The sequence below is a fragment of the Brassica napus genome, chromosome A3 (assembly GCF_020379485.1).
Source record: "Brassica napus cultivar Da-Ae chromosome A3, Da-Ae, whole genome shotgun sequence".
NCBI classification, from domain to species: Eukaryota; Viridiplantae; Streptophyta; class Magnoliopsida; order Brassicales; family Brassicaceae; genus Brassica; species Brassica napus.
The window spans coordinates 15,736,866-15,758,744 of record NC_063436.1 but is presented as its reverse complement, the minus strand read 5'-3'; the positions used below and the strand labels follow the sequence as shown (position 1 = coordinate 15,758,744).

Here is a 21,879-nt window from a genome sequence, read left to right as displayed (position 1 = left end):
AAATTTATTTGAGTCGAAGAGCAGAGCAGATTAAGAAATCTTACAAACCAGCTATTGGTTTAGTGAGTGATACAAAGTGTTTAATAGACATTTAGCCACTCATATTTAATTTTCGTTGGGAAAGATTATCTATATTGTTTGGATTTCCAAAGAGAACGAAACCATCTTTTTTTTAGAAAAGAAAAATCTCGTCTTGATGAAATTAACTTATAACTATGATTCATTTTGAAATAGGTATAAGTGGCACCTATTATCTCTCTTTTTTCTTTGTAATGGCACCTCGTTAAAAAAAATATTTTTATTTTTATTGTCAAAATAAATCACTAAATAATTATTATTATTTATCATTTACAAATAATAAAAATATAAATAATCATCTAAAGGTGAAAAAATAATTATTTATCAATTATAAAATTTTAAAAATTGAAAACATTAAATAATATCTCATAGACTATATTTGCGAAGTGATTTTGCCACATGTCCTCTCTACAATCATTTTTACAAAAAAAAAATGATGACATGGCTAACAAGATTGATGACATGGCTTATAATTAATATGACATGGACAATTACATTTATTATTGACATATATTTTTGGTAAACTTTATAGAATATGACAATAACTAATACATTACATTTAATATTGATTTATATTTTTGGTAAACTTCTTAAATAAGGTAATAACTCATAAATCATCACTAAAATAAATATATTGAAATATGCATTATAAATTTTGAAATATTATTTAATTGTATTTTTATAATTATACAATTTTTATTACTAATATTTTCAAATTTTTCTATATCTATTTTAAAAAATTAATAAATTGTTAATCGTAATTTCATTAGTTTCTTTTAAATATCTACAAATTTTATAAATATTGTTTAGTTATAATTTTTAAATAACTATACAATTTTTATATGATTTTTTTAGTAATTTTATACAAGTTGATTTAATACATTTAACCAAAATAAATAGATAAAAATTTATCTAAGATTCAAATTTTAAATATATTACATATATATTATTAAATGTACTTTAAAATAAACAAAATTATTTTTTTCTTAATTTTATTATTAAATAATCAACTTTATATTAATATTAGTCAAAAATAATAAAATATAAAATATTAATAAATTTCATTTTAAATTTAATTTAACTTTTAAAAAATTTATCATTGCACATGGTGCAGGAAAACACCTAGTATAATATTACATTTGGTGTAAAAGTTGATATCATTATTAAAAATTACAAAACAATATAACACCAAAACACCAACACTAAATTTGGTGTCATTGTAGGAGATGTCCTTAGTTTGTTTTTATTTTTCTAATAAAGTTAACAATACCTTATTTTAATACATTAATTAAATTTATAAGAAAACTAATAAAAATACAGTTGTTTAAATAGCGAATTTTCAACCAGATGCCTTTTTATCTTGTGGACTGTGGGGCTAAGAGAGAGGCTCAGGGGACCAGAGGCGGAGACTCGGAGAGCTTTTGGTTAAGATGTGACGTCGTCATTGTACGGAACAATAGTCCCTTGTTTTTTTTCGTTTAGTATTTTATCCCCTTTTCTTTTTTTTTTGGTCAACTGAAATTCATTAGATAAGACTAAAACGAGTTTAAGAGTTACAATGGTTTGGGCCAGAATGCAAGCAGACCTTGGCATGTAAGTCCGCAAGCCCATTACACTCTCTGTTGATGAAAGAAAAACTACAGGAAGTAAACAAAGAACGTGAGATCGTAGAGATATCCGAGAGCACTCCGTAGAGTTCGGTCGGATGTCGTCCCGATGAGAGAGCTCCGATGAGCACTTGAGAGTCTGACCGTAGCCAGATATGGTTGATGTTGAGATCGACAGCATGAAGAAGGGCGTTCCTGATCGCGATCGCTTCTGCCATTACCGCCGAAGAGATGTGATCCTGGTAGATCGATCCCCTCTTCAGCTCCAGCCCTTCCCTGTCTGTGAAGATCCATGCCATACCCGCTTTGCCAGATTTCCAGGCGGCGTCAGTATTGCATCGAATTGTTTGGGAATGAAGGCTAAGACTCGGGTCAGGAAGGGTAGCTTGTGGGGTGTTTGTGAGAGGTTTGTTGGTCTGTTTTGTACTATTGTTTTAATTTCTAGGATTTATAAGATTATTTCCCAAATGTATTTATATAGTATACGATAATACTATCCCCCCCCCCCCCCCCCCCCCCCCCCCCCCCCCCACAATATATAATATATGACCAATTGTGATGAAAATGAATGCTTCTTAAGATTTTAGACAATGACGAATGAATGGAGTGGAGTCTCTTTTATAATGTCCAATCATAATACAAAATTTAAGTCTTAGTTTTACCAAAAAAAAAAAAAATTAAAGTCTTAGAGATATGATTTTGAGAAGATGAAAACGTGGGGAAAGAAAAACAAGAATAGACGGAGGGAAGTGATGTGTGTTCCCACGATGAAGGCAATTTCGTGGTACAGTCGTCCTCCTTCAAATCTTCAGTCTGCCACTCCCTTCGGAATATTTCATCTCATCTCACCTAACCATATTAAGTGACAGTTCACCACTCTGAAACCAAAATGCTTCTGCTCCATTTCTTCCCGACCATTTTTTTCATCCAAGTTTAGGTTCATCTTCTGAGATTGTGAAAAAAAATTAATTTATAAAGTTAGATTACCTTTTAACTTTATAATCAATTGGCATAGATTAAATTATATAACTTATATAGTAATTATAATGGTTTTCGATTTTCGATATGGAATTATGTTCCTTCGAGATGATAGCTTATTAATCTTAGAGTATTTGAATAAGGATCAGTGGACCAAGTAATACGAGACTAACCCATATCACTTACATAATAGGTATGATCCATAACGAAAGCAATTTTGTCTCTAATATAACTAAGTATAAGCCTTTTTTTTTTGATCAACTAACTAAGTATAAGCCTAATTGCTATTTATTTGGGGTTTATTATAATTTTTGTAACACATACGATTTACAAAAGTTAGTTGATAATTTTTTTTTATTATGAAGATATTTTAACAGACCGTAAAACAACCTTAAATATTTAGTCATTAAATCAGTAACCAAGGTAGTTGACAATATAAAATTAACAATCAAGGCCTTCTGTCGGTAAACCAGTATTAATACCATCTCTAAACAAAGAGAGTGATAAAAAAAGGTTGTTAATTATACAAAAACGAAAACACAATGCAGTAGAAAAAAGCTTGTGAAACTGTGATCACAGAGAGATCAGAATTATTCGTTTTTTAGGAAGTGGCAACACAGAAAGATTCCCAATTTAGAAATCCTCTGTTTTCTAGATCACCTTCATGGCATCTATTTGATCTTTGAGTGTTCTTGATAACCATCAGTTCAACTTCTTCTTCCTCGTATTGTTGAATCTCTTCTTCGTTATCTCTCATTATCTCAACTGTTTCTCCTTCTTCTTTGATCTCTGTCTCTATCTGGTCATTAGAATCAATCAAGATGGCTAGTCGGACGCAGCCATTACTTCGGTCCTGTAAGCATCGATCGCGTGGCAGAGGTTTCATGGCCGTCATTACCAATCTTCCATTCTCACGGTGAGACTTGACTTGAATGCCATCAAGACCTCTCATACTCGTCAAAGGAGGTGGAAGAGAAGCCACCGTGTTCCTCTTCCTATCTTGTCGTGAGGATCTTGTCGTTGGTCTAGTTTCAGTAGTTTGTAACTCGGATGTAACCGAGAACAAATCTTGATCGTTAATGACATCAGAGCCAGTCTCGCTACCGAGGCTTTCAGTGCACAATGCTAAGCTCTCATCACTGAGAGTTCTACGAGAAGATGGAGTATGAACGTAGGGTGGTAATGATGTCTTCTTGTCTTTGTCATCAGAGCTCAAGTTTGAGATGGGCTCGAGGAAGCTCCAACTTTCTGTCTTAGAGGCAGCTTTAGTGGTAGAAATGTTGTCTTGTGGAGTGATGGATGCGTCTAGGAAATGGGATTTGAGAGGTGTGGATGAGTGAGGATTGTTAGGAGAAGAGAGTCTAAGTCTTAGAGCTCTTGGCTCAAAGTGTTGAGACTCAAAATGAGACTGAAACCCTTGGTATACAACAGTTGCCATTGTTTAAGAGTTTTGGAAGAAGATTTTTGTAAGAGTTTTTGTTGTTATATGAAAACAAGGAAGCAGAGAGAGAGAGAAGTAGGAGAGGCTTTGGAGATGGATTTGAGGGATAAGGAGAGGGAGATGGTGTTAATTTGTAGTGCCTAAAAGTTACTTTTTACAACAACAAAAAATAAAGAAAAAAATAGAAAGAGTTGTTTGGTATGGAGAGAGAGAGAGAGGGTGGTGGATAAATAGCTTTTCCACACTACCCACTTGAATAAAAATGAAAAACTATTTATGCCACATTATTTATATGAGAATATCAATACTCTAAAAGGTGAAGGAATAAGAATAGGGCCATTGTACAATTCCATATTTGTAATATACACAGGAATTTTTTTTCTTTTTTGAAACACACACAGGAAATATTTATTCCTGTCTTTTTTTTTGATAATTTAGTAAAAGGAATGCAATTGTATAAATGATGGAAGCTTGGTCAATCATAGTTTTATCACTTAAATAGCAAAAACAAAAGATATGATCGAGTCAGAGGAGAGGAAGCATCGATCCTCGTGCATGTGATGTGGCCAGAAAGAGGCCACCCACAAAAACAAAGAAGTGAAAGAGACTTTCCTATGAAAGTTGTGCATTTTTGTTTTGGTTGAAATTTAGGTACAATTTTAAACATGTCACTACACATCTTTGGAACGTAAACCAGAACAAAATATTGTTGAGAAAGATTTGTATAGAGACCTTTAAAAGATCAGACTAAATTCAACCGTCAAAATTAGGAAAATCATCAAAGAATATAGAAAATATTTTATATACATCATATTTTAAAAACAATTATTATTATCTCTAATATATTTATATTAGTTTAAAAATTTGGATCCATTAATTCTATCCTAAGTCGTCTAAGTATTAATTCTCATGAGAGTCGATACTCTTTCAATTTATAAATTCTCACCGATTGGTTCTAATCACAACTTCAACTAGATCGTGCATGTAGAGTTTTTTTGGGTAAAAATCGTGTAGAGTTTACTAAAAAATTATAATGGCTTAGACGTTTTTGGATAGTATATTAAAATAAAAGTTACAATCGTATATATTTCTTTTTTGTCTACTTGTCTACCAAAATTAAACCTAGACAATGAACATATCTTGTTTCTCCCATGATGATAGTGAAAATGACTCTTTGTTTCTTCTCAGTACCAGCATGATAAAAGCAACGGTCAGTCATTCAGTATCTCTTTCACTAACCACGGAAATATAATTAATATGGGATTATGGGCATCGGTAAAGGCGTGAAGATCTAGAGAGGAATGTTCGTGAACCGAACATATGCATGCATCATACACGAAAAATAAAATAATTAGTGAAAAGTGTGTCAAACACACGCTTACCAAACAAAACTGCATGTGAATGCAAGGAGCAAACCCCATTTTCCGCCCACTTGTTATGACCTGGAGTGATATACAATGGCCCTAAAATCCAAATATTACATTACTATATTAACAACAAATAATCAAAACATATGTGGCTTAACAGATTAAGAAGAGGAAGGTTGTTTTAGTTTTGTTAGATTTTAACAGGACGTTTCGTCTAAGGGATGTCACAATTTATTTCCAGCTGATTTTGTATACATCTTGTTAACGATGCAAAGTCGCCAAGACCACTGATCGATCTGAGCAGTCATGTCCACGTGAGAATAGTAGAGAGTGGTAACGATCTTTTATACACTATTATTTTTTTATGTATCGTATGATGGAGAAAAAAAGGATAAATATATAAAATTATTTTATTAATACAATTAGTAAGCACGGATTTTCTTTTACCACGGAAAGTTGACATATACATTTAAGGTTAACTACCGTAGATCATATATATATATATATATGTGTTTTTATTTTGGTTGAGTTTTGAAGATTTAGAAAACATGTACACATTATCTATATATATATATACAACACATCGATCTTAGATCTGTAAGTATTATTATATGTGTTAAATTATATTCAAAACTTGCTGCTTATGAAAGAAGACGATAGAGGCAAGCCACCTCATCTAGGTTTCTACTTTTGGAATATTCTCTCTCAAATTCTGCATATTGTCGTTATAAATAGTTATCCAGGTTAGACTTATACGTTAACATCAAACTTTGTCCTTTTTCTCTTTGGCTAGCCAACATTAAGTTGTTTTTACCCTCTCTAAGTCCAACCCATGTTACCTCTATATGAAATCGTATGGAATAGCTTATGAAGACACAAAGTTTAAGACTCGTGAATCAGCATTGATTCCCCACTATCACTTTCACTCGTATGTCTTTCTGTTTTTCAGATGCTTAAACTGTTTAGTGTACGAAAAAACCCTAATAAAAACCCTTTTCGTTAAAGAAAGGGACAAAAAACAACACTTGCATACAACTTTTACAGGTAAACTAATGCCTTAAAGTCACTAATTACTCACTAGCTACCTTTCCATAAACTCTAAGCCATGTGAGGAATGATAAAACAAACCATGCTCATAGCAAGTGTGTTTGCATTTGTTAGTATTATTTTATATTCAGCAGGAACAATGATAATGCAATGAACTAGTTTAGTGTAAGAATTTCTGACAGCTTACAACCTTCAAAAACCTTTTTTTACAACCTTCAAAAACCTTTTTTACAACCTTAAAAAAGGCAATAGATAAACTAAATAGTTTAAACAATATATGTATATGTATATATTTTTTGTCAACAATATATTAGCAACCTTCGAACATGACTCCAATTAGAGACATAAAACATAAATGATATAAAATAATACATGATTTTTATAAATATGTGTTTCGTTACTATTTATTCATTTAAAACTAGCAACTTGGATTTTTTTTTCAAAATATACATATGTATTTTTTGAATGTTGTTGATCGAAACACTAAAACGTTGTAATTATTTTAAGGAAGCAAATATAGCATGTATTAAACTAAAAAGCAGTTGAACCCTAACCTCATCTTTGTTTGTCAAAAAAACCCTAACCGCATCTTTTACCGAATAATTTGCAAGAATGAGAGGCTAGCTAGAAGTGTGAGCCGGTCCTTAAAATGAAGAGAATGGGAGAGATTTTTGAGGTTAAAAGTTTTTATCAGCTTGTGTACTGTGGGTGAATAAAGAATGTGTATACAAATATATATAATTGCTAGCTAAACACCATCAATGAACTATGTTGAGCATAATAATATGTTATGCTACTTGTGTGTTGTCCAATCTATGATCGCTTTAATTAGCTAGCAGACCAAAAAATTTCGAGGTGTATAGCAGACATGAACACAAGTAGACACATAGTTTATAGTTTCTCACAAAATTCGACGAGAGAGAATGCATAGGCGATTTGGTACGCAGATACCTCAGATACGTATTATATATGACAAGTAGATGTCAGTTTTTTCTTTTCCTACTAACTTCTTTTCCAAAATTAGTACGACTCAGCCTCTAGAACTAGTAACATCTTACAATATATGTTCCAAATGGATGATCATGCATTACTCAGTGCACTAAATAATAGAATTAGAATTTGTGTATTTGCATAACTAAGCGAATGGAAGATAATTAGAAGAACAATAATGTGATACATATGATTTTTCGTATTGTTTAATCGCATGAAGAAACTACCGTTTTTAACATGTCAATCAATGTGCGATCCGATAATTAAGTCCAAAATTTTATGTTTCAAACTAATTAACGGTACTTTGGTGATAATACGAACAATTTGGGACAAACCATAAATCCGTCGTTTTGGGTTCAAATCCTGTTAAGTTGATACTGTTTTACCAGACGAAGATAAAAATATTTTTTAGATTTCATTTAGATATCAGAGTACTCGTTGGTACTATTCTTCTAAATGTCAGTTCAACACTCTTACATGAAGGAATCAATAATGAAATGATTTACCATTTAGTTTGATACACTATCGAAATGATTAAATAAAATAGAGGACGTAAGCATGAGAGTAAAAGTTATTTGACATAATTTAATGAAGAAAATGTAGGAAAAGGAGCTGACCTGCAGACGTAATCTGTCAAGACAAATATCAATCTACATATATTGAGTCTCTGATCAACCACATGTGGTCCTAAATTTCGAACCAAGGCAAAGAAATGAAGTAGAAAGTAGCATAGCAACCTTTGGCCGCTCCAAACGGTCATGGTTTGCTTTTTTCATTTGTGTCGTATTACATAAAGATGCTTTTATTAATATTAATTGAGTTTTATAATTATTGAATACCGACAGGGGACACAAGTCACACAAGCAAATTAAAGTAGGAGAATTTTATATACGAAAATAATTTGACTTGTCAAGTCACAAAAGTCCCCATGATGCACACACGCACACAAAGTTTTTAAAAATAAAATACAGAGTGAAACTCGAATCGTTATCCATCAATATTAGTTATTTGTTTCAACTAATGGAGGATCTAAAGGCAAAGAATACGTCATACCACTTAAAATTAGTGGAGACAGAAACTTAAGTCTTACGTTTTGATACATGTAACCATATTACTAGCAATAGTGTGGTGCTATAATGTAAACTAGGTGATTTTTTCTTGCTTATTCACGGATATAAATATTTATAAATTAAATATATTATAATAATTTATTAAATTTTGTTTTTAATTTTTATTCTGTTATTTATATTGTAATCAATATGTATAATTTATTTTAAATAAAATTATATTATTTTAATTAGACGTATAGTTTTGGATATATAATATTTCGACTTTTTGGTTATTATTTGGATATATTAGATAACATTTACTTTTAAAATATTTTTGCCATACAGAATAAAATTTTTTGATTAATTTTGTTATTTTTATGTAGTTTTATTCTTATCTTAGATTTGTAAATATATTTTAGTAAGATTATGTATATTTAATATATGTTGTTTTGAGAATCAAATAGTATAAGTAAACTAAAGTGTTGACGGATTTAAAGTTACATAAATTAATCTAGCAATGATAGTCCTTTTAAACCTTATGCCTACATATATACATATAAGTTTACAAATACTTAATTGTAATAGTTTCTTAATATATTTATAAAATTATTTGAGAATTTCGATATTTATTTAGTAATACATTGAGTAGTTCTATAATTCATATGTATAAAAATATTACTATAAATAAAAATATATTATTTTTTATTTAATATTTGACTTTGTATAAAAAAATTTGGATTGGTCTAATAACTCGTTTTATGGGTATATTGTGTTACATATATTCAGTCAAATTTAAGTATAACTATTTGTAATCTAATTCAACCAAATTGTATTAATTGTATTCATTGTATTAGTTTAGTTTTTCATCTTAGATGTGTAATATTTTTTTAATTTTTTAGTAATTTGGTATAGGTTAATTTACAAAAATAAAGTGATGATAGGTACAAAGTTACATAAAAACATAACCGATAAATTTTAAAAGGGTAGATTAATTCTTTACTTTAATATCAAGATTATTTTTCTATGCTTTATTTTTATGAAATCACATTATATATATAAACATATTTTCGTTTTAAGTTTTATAAATATTTTCTTATCATATATGTTATTTGAAAAATATAAAAGAAAACTTAAATAAAAAAATTAAAATTTATTCATTAAAGATATCTTAGTTTATGTTATTTAAATTATTTCGTAATAATTTGAGAAATAGATTGATTTAAATAAAATGCGTAATACTTTGAAAATTTCCCTAAAATATATATTATGTTGCTTAAGATATCTTTTAAAAGGGAAGATTATTTTGTGAACTTTTCTGATTATGAAAATTATATATATAAGATATTTTTTGTTTCTAAAAGCTATAAAATTTTCTTTATAATATAGCTTATTTGAAAAAATAAAAAAATAAAATTTAAATAAAAAATTGAAAAATAAAATAAAATAAATATTATTTAATAAAGGTAATTATATATATTTGATTCATTAAAGATATCATCGTAATCAATTACCGCAAAAGTTAACGTGAGCGCGACACGTATGAAACTGACTTCTCAAATAATATTATAGAAATTTCAAATTTCATTTTAGTTTGTAAAAGGTTAAACAAGCTGCAGCAACAACACTTATTAGACATATTCTTTTTGTTTGAATAACAATTTTACCTTCATTAAAAAATGTAAAACGGAACTGTAAATTAATGTAAAAACAATATTTTGTGTTGGCATATTTTAAAGCATTTCTTCCTGCGCTTTACAAACATTCAATTTTTTAGGATAGTTTGATTCTTGATTTCGTACTTATTCGAAAAGAATTTGGCAAGAAAAAATATGTAACTGTAATGGAACAAATTTAATCATCCCAAAACTAGGTGAACGCTACATCGAATCTGAACATACACGATGCGGAACCAAAGTGTGCATCTCATGGCTCAAAATGATTTGCATACGCAAACCCATCTTTTGACTATCTTAGTGGAGCCTTTATGAGCCACTCCTTAAACTTTTTAAATTGTGACCATGTATTAAATTTTTAATTTGAGCTTATAATATAAACAATGCTTACACATGCATATGAACTATTGGTTAACAGAGTTCACATATATTTTAGGCAGACAGAGAATATAAAGAGAATGTTATGTATTGGCCACATAGAGTTATTGTTTGTCTCCTTAGCTTTTGTTGAAAGCATGACATCCACATGAAAATATCATTCTCATCCATAACTATTGTCTCACTCACATATCATCCAAGCAAACTATAACTTTCACAAAGTAGATGTCAATATATGTGTATAATAACATAGGCTTTTATTTTTAAGTATAGCTAGTTTGGATAAGAGTACCGATTCAATGGAATAAACCACAGTCATGGATACTTACATCCATCTATTCCATTACTAGAACAAGCATCCTTAGGAGTTATCCAATTTAAAGTTAAATAAAAGACAGCACCATGACAAAAAAATGAAAATATACAAAATAATAAGATATAGAAAGATGTATGACCAACACATTACTATATATATTAAATAATAATACAACAATTTAGAAATTCGAATGGAGATTAGTCATTTGTATTTGTGTTGTTACCTCTTTCTTGGATACAGAAGACAAACAAAAAATGTTTTAGCTCGTGTCACCACATGCTTCTTCTAAGAAGTTCAAAATTTGGTTTAAGGGTGTTCCAGATGATTGTGACCTATACGAACAGTACGCTCCATTTGTTAGGAACGAGACAAATAGAATCAATACAAATGTGATTACTATTGTTATTTTTTTCTTTTAAAAAATTCATATCGCATTTTGTTTTTGTGGAGCTAGCAGACTATTACTTAGGCTGAGTTTATGACCATGTTATGTGTTTTTTACAAGCCCAGTAGAGATAACAATTGCCAGACCGTATAAAAGAATAGCCCATTACTTACTAATATGTCTAAGTTATAAACCCATTAAGAAGGGGTTAATCGTGTAAACAAAACAAGAAAGGGAAAAAGGGGTGTCTGGCGAGTGGCTATTCAAGTGGAGTACTCATAATTTTGGGCCTAGCTAAGTAGATGTTTCAAAACCTTAGAGCTCATGCTCGAGAGAACATATGTTTTTGTCATCAGATTATGACCCAGGTTTATAGAGATCAAGTCTATAACGCGTAAGAAGAACCTTCATAAAAATTGGTCTTAAGTATTGTATTTTTATATAAATATATTGTCTTAAGCTTGGTATTAGAACAAAAGAGCTAGGTATGAAAACATGCAACATTCACCCAACGACTGGACCAATAAATGTTTACGGTTGGTTTTATTTAGATTGAAACCTGAGATGATGATGACTGATGAGTATAATACTATCCAAATAGAAACTTTAATACATCTTATTATAAGTAACTAGGTCAGTTCCCGGGCTACGCCCGGGTTATTTTCTATGAAAATGTTAAAGTAGAATATCATATTAGATTAAGGTGTTGATTGTTACGCTAAAAAATGTGTTGGTAGTCAATGTTTTTGTTTGAGAAGGAAGCTTTGTATGTTCGAATATGTCTGAAAAATTGGTGTATATCGAGTTCACTCAATTGGTTAAAAGCAAAAAAAGTAGTAAGTAAAATAAATAGTGTAAGAAACGGATTAAGTCTTTCGCAGATCAGAAGTTTTGTTGAGGGTCATGAGAAAGAAAGGACCTGAAATTGGATAAGAAGAAGTTATTTTAAAAGATCGGAATCTCATCTTCAATAAATTCACATAATAAAAAGTACTTGAATAAACTATTTAAATTATAAAACCCTCTTTGCAAAAAGGCGTGTAATAGTTGAAAACTGATAATTGAAATTATATGTTTTAAGTTTTATATAGCTTTCAAATTATATGTTATAAAAAATCGATATTGTTTTCAAATTTAAAATAAAATTTGCTTCAATTGGTGAAACATAATGAAACACATTGAAAATAATTCGAAAATATTCATGAAGTAGCAATTTACAAAAGTTTGATTATATTTTTAAGTCAGTGCATATATATTTTCATATCCAAGTAACTGTTTAAATTCACAAACTCTACATAATTTTATCTCCCAATAACCCTCATCTTTATAGTAGACTTCTTATTCAGTCTAATCATTCTTTTTTGCAAACGGAGAATTTACAAAAATAATATATATATGAATTATTGAATAAACTGCAAAGAAAACAATATTCAAACAAATAACCCTAGCGATATCTATAGCTATAACGCCAGCACTACACCCCATTCCACCATGATTCAACCTCTTTATATTATCCCTAAGTTTATCCTTGGATTAAATTATAAGTGAAAAATAAATTAACAAATGCCATATATATATATAGAGTCTATTTTCGATGAGGGTCAAAACAACTCATAGATAATAAAATTGTATAAGAGTCACTAATCTCTATATATCTAACGGCCAATATGACATAAACATTATGTGATGGAGATTTGAAAAATATTTCTATAGGATAATACATAAGTTTTGGACTAAAAAAAAAGTAAAAAATTTGGTACCTGCAGTTTGCGAAGGGGGTGGAGGAGCTGGGTTATCCATTCTTCATATCTCTCGATCCTTAGAATGAAACGGATAATTCGTTACAGTGATAGAATAAGATATGTATTTATTTGACTGGCATTATTTGGTAGTTGAGTTGTAACCGCTATCTACAAAGTGTGGACAAACCGCATTTAGTTTTGTGTTAAAACCAGGTGGATATTAGAGTTAACTCTAGACGTATAGATCAGAAAGAGACACGAGTGCGATGGGAGGAGGAGACGGCGGTGACGACTCCGTAGTCCACTTTGTATTTGTTCATGGCGCCAGCCACGGTGCTTGGTGTTGGTATAAGCTCACCACTCTTCTTGCCGCCGCCGGATTCAAAGCCACCTCTGTCGACCTCACCGGAGCTGGCATCAACCTCACCGACTCTAACACCGTCGTCGACTTCGATCAGTATAACCGTCCCCTATTCTCTCTCCTGTCTGATCTCCCTCGTCACCACAAGATATATCATAATGGGTTGTCATTATATATATGCTTATATATATGCTTGTTGCCTTGTTGGTAGGACGTAACGTTGGCATGTAAGCTGTTGCGACCAGCTCCACTTAGGGCTTTGAGCGGTGCTGATAAGCTGGCCCCAAACCCTGAAGCGGAGAAAGTTCCTCGAGTTTACATCAAGACGGCTAAGGATAACCTATTTGATCCTCTGCGCCAAGACCGTGTGGTGGAGAAGTGGCCACCATCTCAGTTGTATATCTTGGAGGAGAGTGACCATTCTGCTTTCTTCTCTGTCCCAACTACCTTATTCGCTTATCTTGTCCGTGCTGTATCTTTTCTTCAACTATAACCCAAAACTTCATTCCTGGTTTGACCATATATCTCATCCTCGGTACATTATATCAAACATTATTATTGTTGAAAGTGACCCTATAAGATTATTTGAAGCAAACGGAGGTAGATCCGACCTCGATAAACTTATTTCCTCACTACACTGCATCCAACAACAGTGTTTTGCTCACCAGTCAAGCGGGCCTTGTGGCGAATCCGACCTCGATAAACTTATTAAGTTCTGTGTTTCCCTAGGCTGATCCGAGGCTGAAAAATTATTTGTTGGATGCAGCGGATGTAGCGGATGCATACGGATATGCATTCTATATTTCTGCAATTAATTTTCATTTCACACGCTATCAAATCATTCATTCACACATCAAAGTTTTTCAAGTTTGTACAAAAAAAAAAGATAAGGACTTTTATTTGTAAATGACTCTTGACTTCATCATTGGTTAAACCATCAACTTTCACAATATCTCTAATCTGCTTTGGTGTTGCCACTGGTTTCACCAACAACAAACATAAACAACATTAATCTCAGTATAACCAATCAATGGAGAATTGAGATACAAAGTTGGTTCATTGTTTGAGTAAGGACTAACCTTGTGACCCTCCAATCTTCTGAAGGCATCACGAACCTCCGGTGAAGATCCTCAGACCATTTCCTTCTCAGCTCTTTCTTCTGAATTGGATGACTCTGCTCAATTCTGCTGCTATAGTCAGTCAATATTTCTGACGTTGGAAGAGACAGAGGAGGTGAAGGAAGAGGTGGTGGAGGACGGTTAAATGACAGAATTGCCCCTCGTTGGTTGGCTTTATTATTATTACAGGTCTGAGTCACACACCGGTTTTCTTCTTCGTTTGTCTGTCACAATGATCGGTTAAAGATCAATCAAACACAGAATAAAACATCAAAAGGTTTGATTTTTTTCCTCATCTTACCGATTGTGACTGTGAGTTAGAGTTCGAGATCCATAACTGGGCAGAGCTCATCCAGTTCTTCTTATTATCAGTTTCCAATTCTACCCCTTGTACTGATGAAGTCTCTTGCTTCAACCTCTCAATCGCTACACAGAGAAACCATATCATTAAATACCAAAACACAAAACAAAATTGAGAATCGAGAGAGATTTCTTCCTCATATAAGATCTCTTTCTGGTTTGCACCGAGGAGAGAAAATCAGTATATAAAGCAGGAGAGTAAGGGTAAACGGAATCGAAATCATAAAGAAAGAATTGATGGATGAAGAGGTAGTGGAGTATTGATTGTGGAGTTCTGGATCGGGAAAACAGAAACGATGGTGAAGTAAGCTGGAAGACGAAGAGGGAGAAGAGTAGCGCCTCGTATTATCCGTCTTGCTTTGTTTTTTTTTTAATTCGAACTGAGTAACACAGCCTAACACATCCCGAGAAGCCCATCAATCACAGCAGAGCCCATAGATCTGTTACCCAGTTCTTTTGCCAGGGTGGATTAATGAAATGTTCTTATTGGCCAAATATAATTGATGATGTGGACATGCTAGAATTCCTTTATATTTGGCTTTTAGTATAGAATAGATGTTTTGTTATCAAAATCTTCAATGAAACTAGGAGACATGTAATGAATTATACCAATATCCGAGAAGTTGTATTTTTCAGAAATTAGTTAATTATATTATTACAAAATATAATAAATATTACATAAACAGTTTTACAGTTTATATTTATTTATTTGTGTTATAATAATTCACGTCTAGTTGCAAAGATCTTCTATAATTATTTTTCTATTAAATTACGTGATTATCTTTTTATGATTTGAAACTTAAATTTTACTCTTTCCGTTCTCGAAAGTAAGATTTTCTAAAGTTTTCATGTTTATTAAAAATATAATAAAATTTAATTTTCAATTATTTTTAATACACTTTCCAATAACTATCCATCAATAAAATTTAATTAATTCAAAAAATTATTATTAATGTTTCTAAAAAATATACAAAAATACTTTTAAATATAAACATCTATTTTTGTGAAATAAAAAATAAATTTTTAAATTTTTTTACTTTCGGTCGGGAATGGAGTGAGTATAATGTAAAAACACTAATAAAATTTTAATCAAACAACTGAGGCTTCCATTTCCCGACCGGAGGAAGTCTAATATAAAAACACTAATAAACTTTTAATCAAACAACGGAGGCTTCCACCGAAACTATATTCTAGCGTATAAGAACTTTTTTTTCCAGTGTTATTATTTTCTGTCAAAAATATATTTTATTTTGTTTTATGTAATTTACTAGAAGTTTTTATGATTGACGTTTGACGAAATCAACTGATAACGACATCAACCGAGTTAGAAAAGCGTGCCATAGTGTCAAATTTTTTATCGGATCATTCTCTCTCTCTCTCTCTCTCTTTTCAGATTCGGAATCGGAAAATGGATTCTACCACCGCCGCACGCCGCCGCATAAACGCTATCCACTCCCATCTCGTCACGTCTTCCCGCTCCTCCCCTCTCCTCCTCAGCTCCAATCCCACCGCCGGCGAGTTCTGTCTCGGTCAGTAATCCCATCTTCTCATCTCCTTCTCATCTCTCTCTTCAGCTTCCGCTTCTGATCCCTTACCTGATCAATCATAACTAGATAATGGATACAGCGTCGTGCTTCCGGAGAAGCTGAGCACTGGCAAGTGGAACGTCTACAGGTTATATATCTTCCTCTCTTCCTTCAAACGTTTTTTTAACCTTACGTGTTTGATTTTGAATTTTTGTTAGATCTGCTCGATCTCCGTTCAAGCTCGTTAGTAGGTTCCCTGATCATCCTGACATCGCCACTCTCCATGACAACTTTGAGTATGGATTCAAATTCCTTTTGTTCATTTATTTGTTTTAGTCAACTGTTGTGATGATAATTAATGAATATGTGTAGGCATGCTGTTCATGACTTTCGGGATTACAAGTACTTAGGAACTCGCGTTCGAGTCGACGGAACTGTTGGAGAGTGAGCTGCTAACTTTTACTGTTCATGTTCAGGGCCGGTCCTGCGTTTAGCGAAATGAAACTTTCGCGCCGGTCATAAAACTTTAAGTGGCTAAATATGCAATGTTTAAAAATTCGTTAGCTGGTGGTTAGGCGCTTTATAGAAGATTATTGTTTAGGCGGACATATTGTATAGATTATTAAGCATCCAGATTGGTTAATATCTTGACAAACAATCAATAAATATGTTCTTTTAGTTTTATTTATTATTTAGTTTATTATGCGTAATTGTTTCAAGCTCCATAAATCTCAAAACCGGTTATGTGCATAGTCTCCGTCCCAAAATTTAAGTGGCTAATATGTATAGATGATTCCGGCCTCAAAATTGGTTTAGGGAAAATATATGTATTGATTATTTAGTTTATCATCCGTAATTGTTGTTCCGAAGCTCCAAAAGTTTAAGGACCGGCTTTGATTAAGTTATGTTTTGTGGTTTCTTTGAAGCTTACTCTTACGTGACTCTGGTTTACTTCTTTTAGCTACAAATGGATGACATATGGAGAAGTTGGTACAGCAAGAACTGCTTTAGGTTCTGGTTTAGTTCACCATGGAATCACCACGGTAAACGATTTTGATTCTGGCTGTTTCTTCTCAGCTTGAAAGTTTTAGCTGATGCAAGTTTGTGTTTTTCTTTTGAACAGGGATCTTCTGTTGGAATTTACTTTATCAACCGCCCAGAGTGGCTCATTGTCGATCAAGCTTGTGCTTCTTATTCGTATGTGTCTGTTCCTTTGTATGATACTCTTGGTAAGTATTTAGTTACAGCGTTTTATGTTTATTGTAAGTTTTCATAGGGGTTACTTATGCTATCTTTTTTTTGGCTGAAGGTCCTGATGCTGTAAAGTTTATCGTCAATCATGCAAATGTGCAAGCCATATTCTGTGTGGCTGAGACGTTAAACTCCGTGAGTTCATTAATCTTCTGCTTGAGTTACTTTCTTTTTTCATATGCGTACTTAAATGATTGTTTTATCTGACGTCTCTTTGCTTGCTTCTCTGGTTGGGTTATCGCTGGAGCTTACAGTTACTTAGCGGCTTGTCTGAGATGCCAAGCGTACGCCTGGTGGTGGTATGAAGAAACTTCACTTTTGTTGCTATTGCTTACACTTTGAGTATTGTGACTACAGCTTTTAAATTTATTCTCTTCTGTGTTTCTGGTACTTATCATGTACCAAATAGGTTGTTGGAGGGTTGAATGAATCTTTGCCTTCGCTTCCCCCATCCGCAGGAGTTAAAGTTGTCTCATATTCGGTCTTACTGAATCAGGTACACTTCTCTGTTATCTGGCTCTAGAAACTGTAATGCAATATCCGTTCTCGGATTAAGGACATTCTTTCAACTAAGAGTTTGCAGTTATTACATGTTGGCTTCACAGTTTTCTAACCACACAAATATGTTTCAGGGCCGTAGTAACCCTCAGCCGTTTTCTCCACCAAAGCCTGATGATGTGGCAACCTTATGCTATACAAGCGGAACAACTGGGACCCCAAAGGTTTTGCTTACTTGAAAATTTTGTTGCTTACTTGAAAACTGGGACATTAGTCTTCTTATTTCATATTTACAGTCTATGGTTTCTAAATTACTATTTATGCTATCATGTACGCCTCATTCCTCTCTGGCCTGCTCTTTCTGGATGTAAAGGGAGTCGTATTGACTCATGCAAACTTGATTGCAAATGTTGCTGGATCCAGTTTTAGTGTGAAATTTTTCTCTTCAGATATGTAAGTGCTTTCTTTCTTTCTTTCTTTCTACTTATAGACTAATAGTAAAATATTTTAAATGTTCTCTTTTGTATCCATTTACTACATATACCTCTGTTCTTAAAAAGTCCCATTCTTCATGTTAAGTACTTGTGTAACTAATTTTGTGGTACTCTCTTACACTTCCAGTTACATTTCATATCTTCCACTGGCACACATTTACGAACGAGCAAATCAGATCCTAGCAGTGTACTTCGGAGTTGCTGTTGGTTTCTACCAAGGGGTTAGAAACTGAACTTTCTCCTTTTAGGCAACTATTTGGCATAAACTTGTTTCTATACTTGATGGCAGAACCTCTGGAATTAGATTATATCCTAATAGACCTGTGTAGCTGTGATCTGGTGGCCTTTGCTTATAGCCTCACATTCAAATTCTTTTCTGTTGAATTAATTGGAAGAACCACTTGCCAAATTTTCTGCAGGACAATATGAAACTACTGGATGATCTGGCTGCTTTGAGACCTACTGTATTCAGCAGCGTCCCCCGATTATACAATAGAATATATGATGGGTAATAAATGGTTCCAGTTTGTTGATATACGCTCTATGCTGGTTTTGGTGATTCACTGAACTAATGGTAAATTTTTTATTGCCAGAATTACTAATGCAGTAAAAACCTCGGGTGGGCTGAAAGAGAGGCTCTTCAATGCTGCTTATAATGCAAAGAAGCAGGCTCTCTTGAATGGTAGGTCCTCTCGTGCACATTAACTCTAATTAGATTTTTTTTTTTAAATTCAGTTTGGGGCTTGATTTACTTTCTATGGGTACTGTTGGTTCAGGAAAAAGTGCGTCTCCCATATGGGACAGGTTGGTATTTAATAAGATAAAAGACAGACTTGGAGGACGAGTTCGTTTTATGACGTCTGGGGCTTCACCTTTGTCTCCTGAAGTGTTGGAGTTTTTGAAGATGTAAGTTCATCGCTTTGAAGAGATTTGTGTTCTTTCATTTTATACAATAGAGTTCATCCTCAAGATGCACACATATAGTCCTTAGCGCATGCATAGTTATTCAGGCTCTGGTTTCCTTTAACTTGTGTATATGACTACTCCAGATGCTTTGGAGGAAGGGTATCAGAAGGATATGGAATGACTGAAACATCTTGTGTTATAAGTGGAATGGACGAGGGTGATAACCTCACTGGACATGTTGGCTCTCCTAATCCAGCTTGTGGTAAGCTTCTTAGTGACTCTGCGATAAGATTAATATTACAAGTTATGTCTCTGTATGATTTAATACGCATTGCTTTTTTCAGAAGTAAAGCTTGTGGATGTCCCGGAAATGAACTATACATCAGCGGATGAACCACATCCTCGTGGCGAGATATGTGTTAGGGGTCCCATCATCTTCAGAGGCTATTACAAGGATGAAGTTCAAACGTAAGAAAACCTACATTGCACAACACTATCCAAATTATACCAAAAGTATAATCGGTTCAGTTAAATGTATTTAAATTTCAGGAGAGAGGTGATTGATGAAGATGGATGGCTTCACACTGGAGATATAGGTCTTTGGCTTCCGGGAGGACGTCTCAAAATTATTGACAGGTTTTTCCCAAATCACTTGATTAGTATCCATTATTTGAAGGTGGCTTAAGCTTTTTGGGAACTTGTTGTTGGTATCTTTTGTACCGAGAATCATTCTTGTTAACTTTCCTCATTCTTTGAATAGGAAAAAGAATATCTTCAAGTTGGCGCAAGGGGAGTATATAGCTCCAGAGAAAATAGAAAACGTCTATGCCAAATGCAGATTTGTGGGCCAATGCTTCATATATGGTATAAAAAAATTTCTTTAGTGTTTTGCTTTGTTTTTTCCCTATCTAACCGGTTTTTATGTGTACTCAGGTGATAGCTTTAATTCATCATTGGTGGCTGTTGTATCGGTTGATCCAGATGTGCTTAAAAGCTGGGCTACTTCAGAAGGCATTAAGGTAAATATAAACTTCCTTCACCAAAGTTTCAAATGTAACACTTGGAAAGTAAATTTATACCACTATGCTAAAAATGCTGCAGGGAGATCTGAGAGAGTTGTGCAATAACCCGAGAGTGAAAGCAGCAGTATTATCAGACATGGACGCTGTTGGGAGAGAATCTCAGGTAATGCATCTTTTACGCTGTTGGGAGAGAAGCTCAGGTAATATCATAGACTAAAGTTTTAAAAAACCTTTGATGCAGTTGAGAGGCTTTGAGTTTGCAAAAGCTGTAACATTGGTGCTGGAGCCATTCACGCTAGAAAATGGCTTGTTGACACCAACATTCAAGGTAAATTCTGCAGGACCCATTTGAGCAACTTAGATGAATTAGAACCACTAGTTCTACTCTTATAGTCGATCACTGGTTCTCAACATAGGCTAGTGAAACATTGGCGTATAGGCAAGTGAAGCATTGACATATGGTCTCCAAATTTTTTTTAAAAAAGGTTATATAGATATAAGCTTCTAAGTTGTTAAAAAAATATATATAATCCTTTCTAAATTATCTATAGTTTCCAAAATCTCAGGACGTAGAATGATTAGTAAACCTATTGTGAAAATGAATTTAAGCTGAAGGATTTTGATTGAATGTTTGCTGCAGATTAAGAGACCACAAGCAAAGGAATACTTCGCAGAAGCAATAACAAACATGTACAAGGAGCTTGCTGCTTCTGATCCCACCGCTAATAAAGCTTTGTGATTCGTGTGTAATTCGAGTGATTAATAAAAATTCCTAAAATTGTAATTCTTTTTTATTTTTCTTTTTGCTTCATGTTATTGAATGTTCGTTAAGGTAATAAAGGTGCTACAGTATAGATACTAAAAAGTTTGCCTTGTGTGATAAGAAAGTCAAAAACATTCTCAATTCGCTTTGATTTTGTTTCAGATTCTCCATACTAAACGACAGAGAAACGTATAGAGAGCGGTCAGAGAAACGTAAAACATTGACTTATCTTTTTGGCTACAGAATAGATACTACAAACTACAGTATAGATCTTTATTCAACGTTATACTGGTCAGAGGAACGTAAAGCATTTACTTATCTTTAAGATGTAACGCTTGTTGACCAAATTAAAAAGAAATGTAACGCTAAGCGAGGGGTCAGTTTAGCAGGAAGTCTTAATTGTTATTTAGTATTTAAGTTGACCTAACCGGTTACAAATTATAATAATTTAAATTATTTTAGTTTTAGAAAATTTTGTAATCTATTAATTACTATATTTTATATAATTTTAAAATGATTTATAATACGA

General features: G+C 32.7%; 3 protein-coding genes and 1 long non-coding RNA gene across 5 annotated transcripts; 2 read left to right on the top strand and 2 right to left on the bottom strand.

Annotated features, from left to right (window-relative positions):
• Positions 1-3,039: 3,039 nt before the first annotated feature.
• On the bottom strand, positions 3,040-4,295 carry LOC106443931 (protein FANTASTIC FOUR 4). Its single transcript, XM_013885476.3, has one exon. It carries the CDS (start codon positions 4,099-4,101, stop codon positions 3,265-3,267), a length of 837 nt encoding a protein of 278 aa, XP_013740930.2. The 5' UTR covers positions 4,102-4,295; the 3' UTR covers positions 3,040-3,264.
• A 7,639-nt stretch (positions 4,296-11,934) lies between these two features.
• Positions 11,935-14,042, top strand: LOC125606982. Its single transcript, XR_007338221.1, has 2 exons — positions 11,935-13,508; positions 13,624-14,042. It is a non-coding gene; the product is annotated as an uncharacterized LOC125606982 (long non-coding RNA).
• A 176-nt stretch (positions 14,043-14,218) lies between these two features.
• On the bottom strand, positions 14,219-15,256 carry LOC111202983 (transcription factor HHO5-like). 2 transcript variants are annotated; one of them, XM_048776294.1, is made up of 3 exons: positions 14,832-15,256; positions 14,492-14,754; positions 14,219-14,389 (listed from the first exon to the last, which is right to left on the bottom strand). In XM_048776294.1, exons 1-3 carry the CDS (start codon positions 14,976-14,978, stop codon positions 14,368-14,370), a joined length of 432 nt encoding a protein of 143 aa, XP_048632251.1. In that variant the 5' UTR covers positions 14,979-15,256; the 3' UTR covers positions 14,219-14,367. The 2 variants fall into 2 exon arrangements, with proteins under 2 accessions (XP_048632251.1, XP_048632250.1); XM_048776293.1 differs by having other exon boundaries at positions 14,219-14,754.
• Positions 15,257-16,185: 929 nt separating this feature from the next.
• Positions 16,186-21,441, top strand: LOC106439103 (long chain acyl-CoA synthetase 6, peroxisomal). Its single transcript, XM_013880466.3, has 23 exons — positions 16,186-16,419; positions 16,504-16,564; positions 16,635-16,712; positions 16,789-16,860; positions 17,378-17,459; positions 17,540-17,645; positions 17,726-17,802; positions 17,922-17,966; positions 18,077-18,163; positions 18,300-18,389; positions 18,539-18,618; positions 18,787-18,880; positions 19,079-19,167; positions 19,253-19,341; positions 19,436-19,565; positions 19,709-19,827; positions 19,910-20,033; positions 20,115-20,201; positions 20,326-20,429; positions 20,499-20,584; positions 20,667-20,750; positions 20,829-20,915; positions 21,228-21,441. The coding sequence occupies exons 1-23, from the start codon at positions 16,299-16,301 to the stop codon at positions 21,324-21,326; spliced, it is 2,091 nt and encodes a 696-aa protein (XP_013735920.2). The 5' UTR covers positions 16,186-16,298; the 3' UTR covers positions 21,327-21,441.
• The last annotated feature ends 438 nt before the right edge of the window (positions 21,442-21,879 follow it).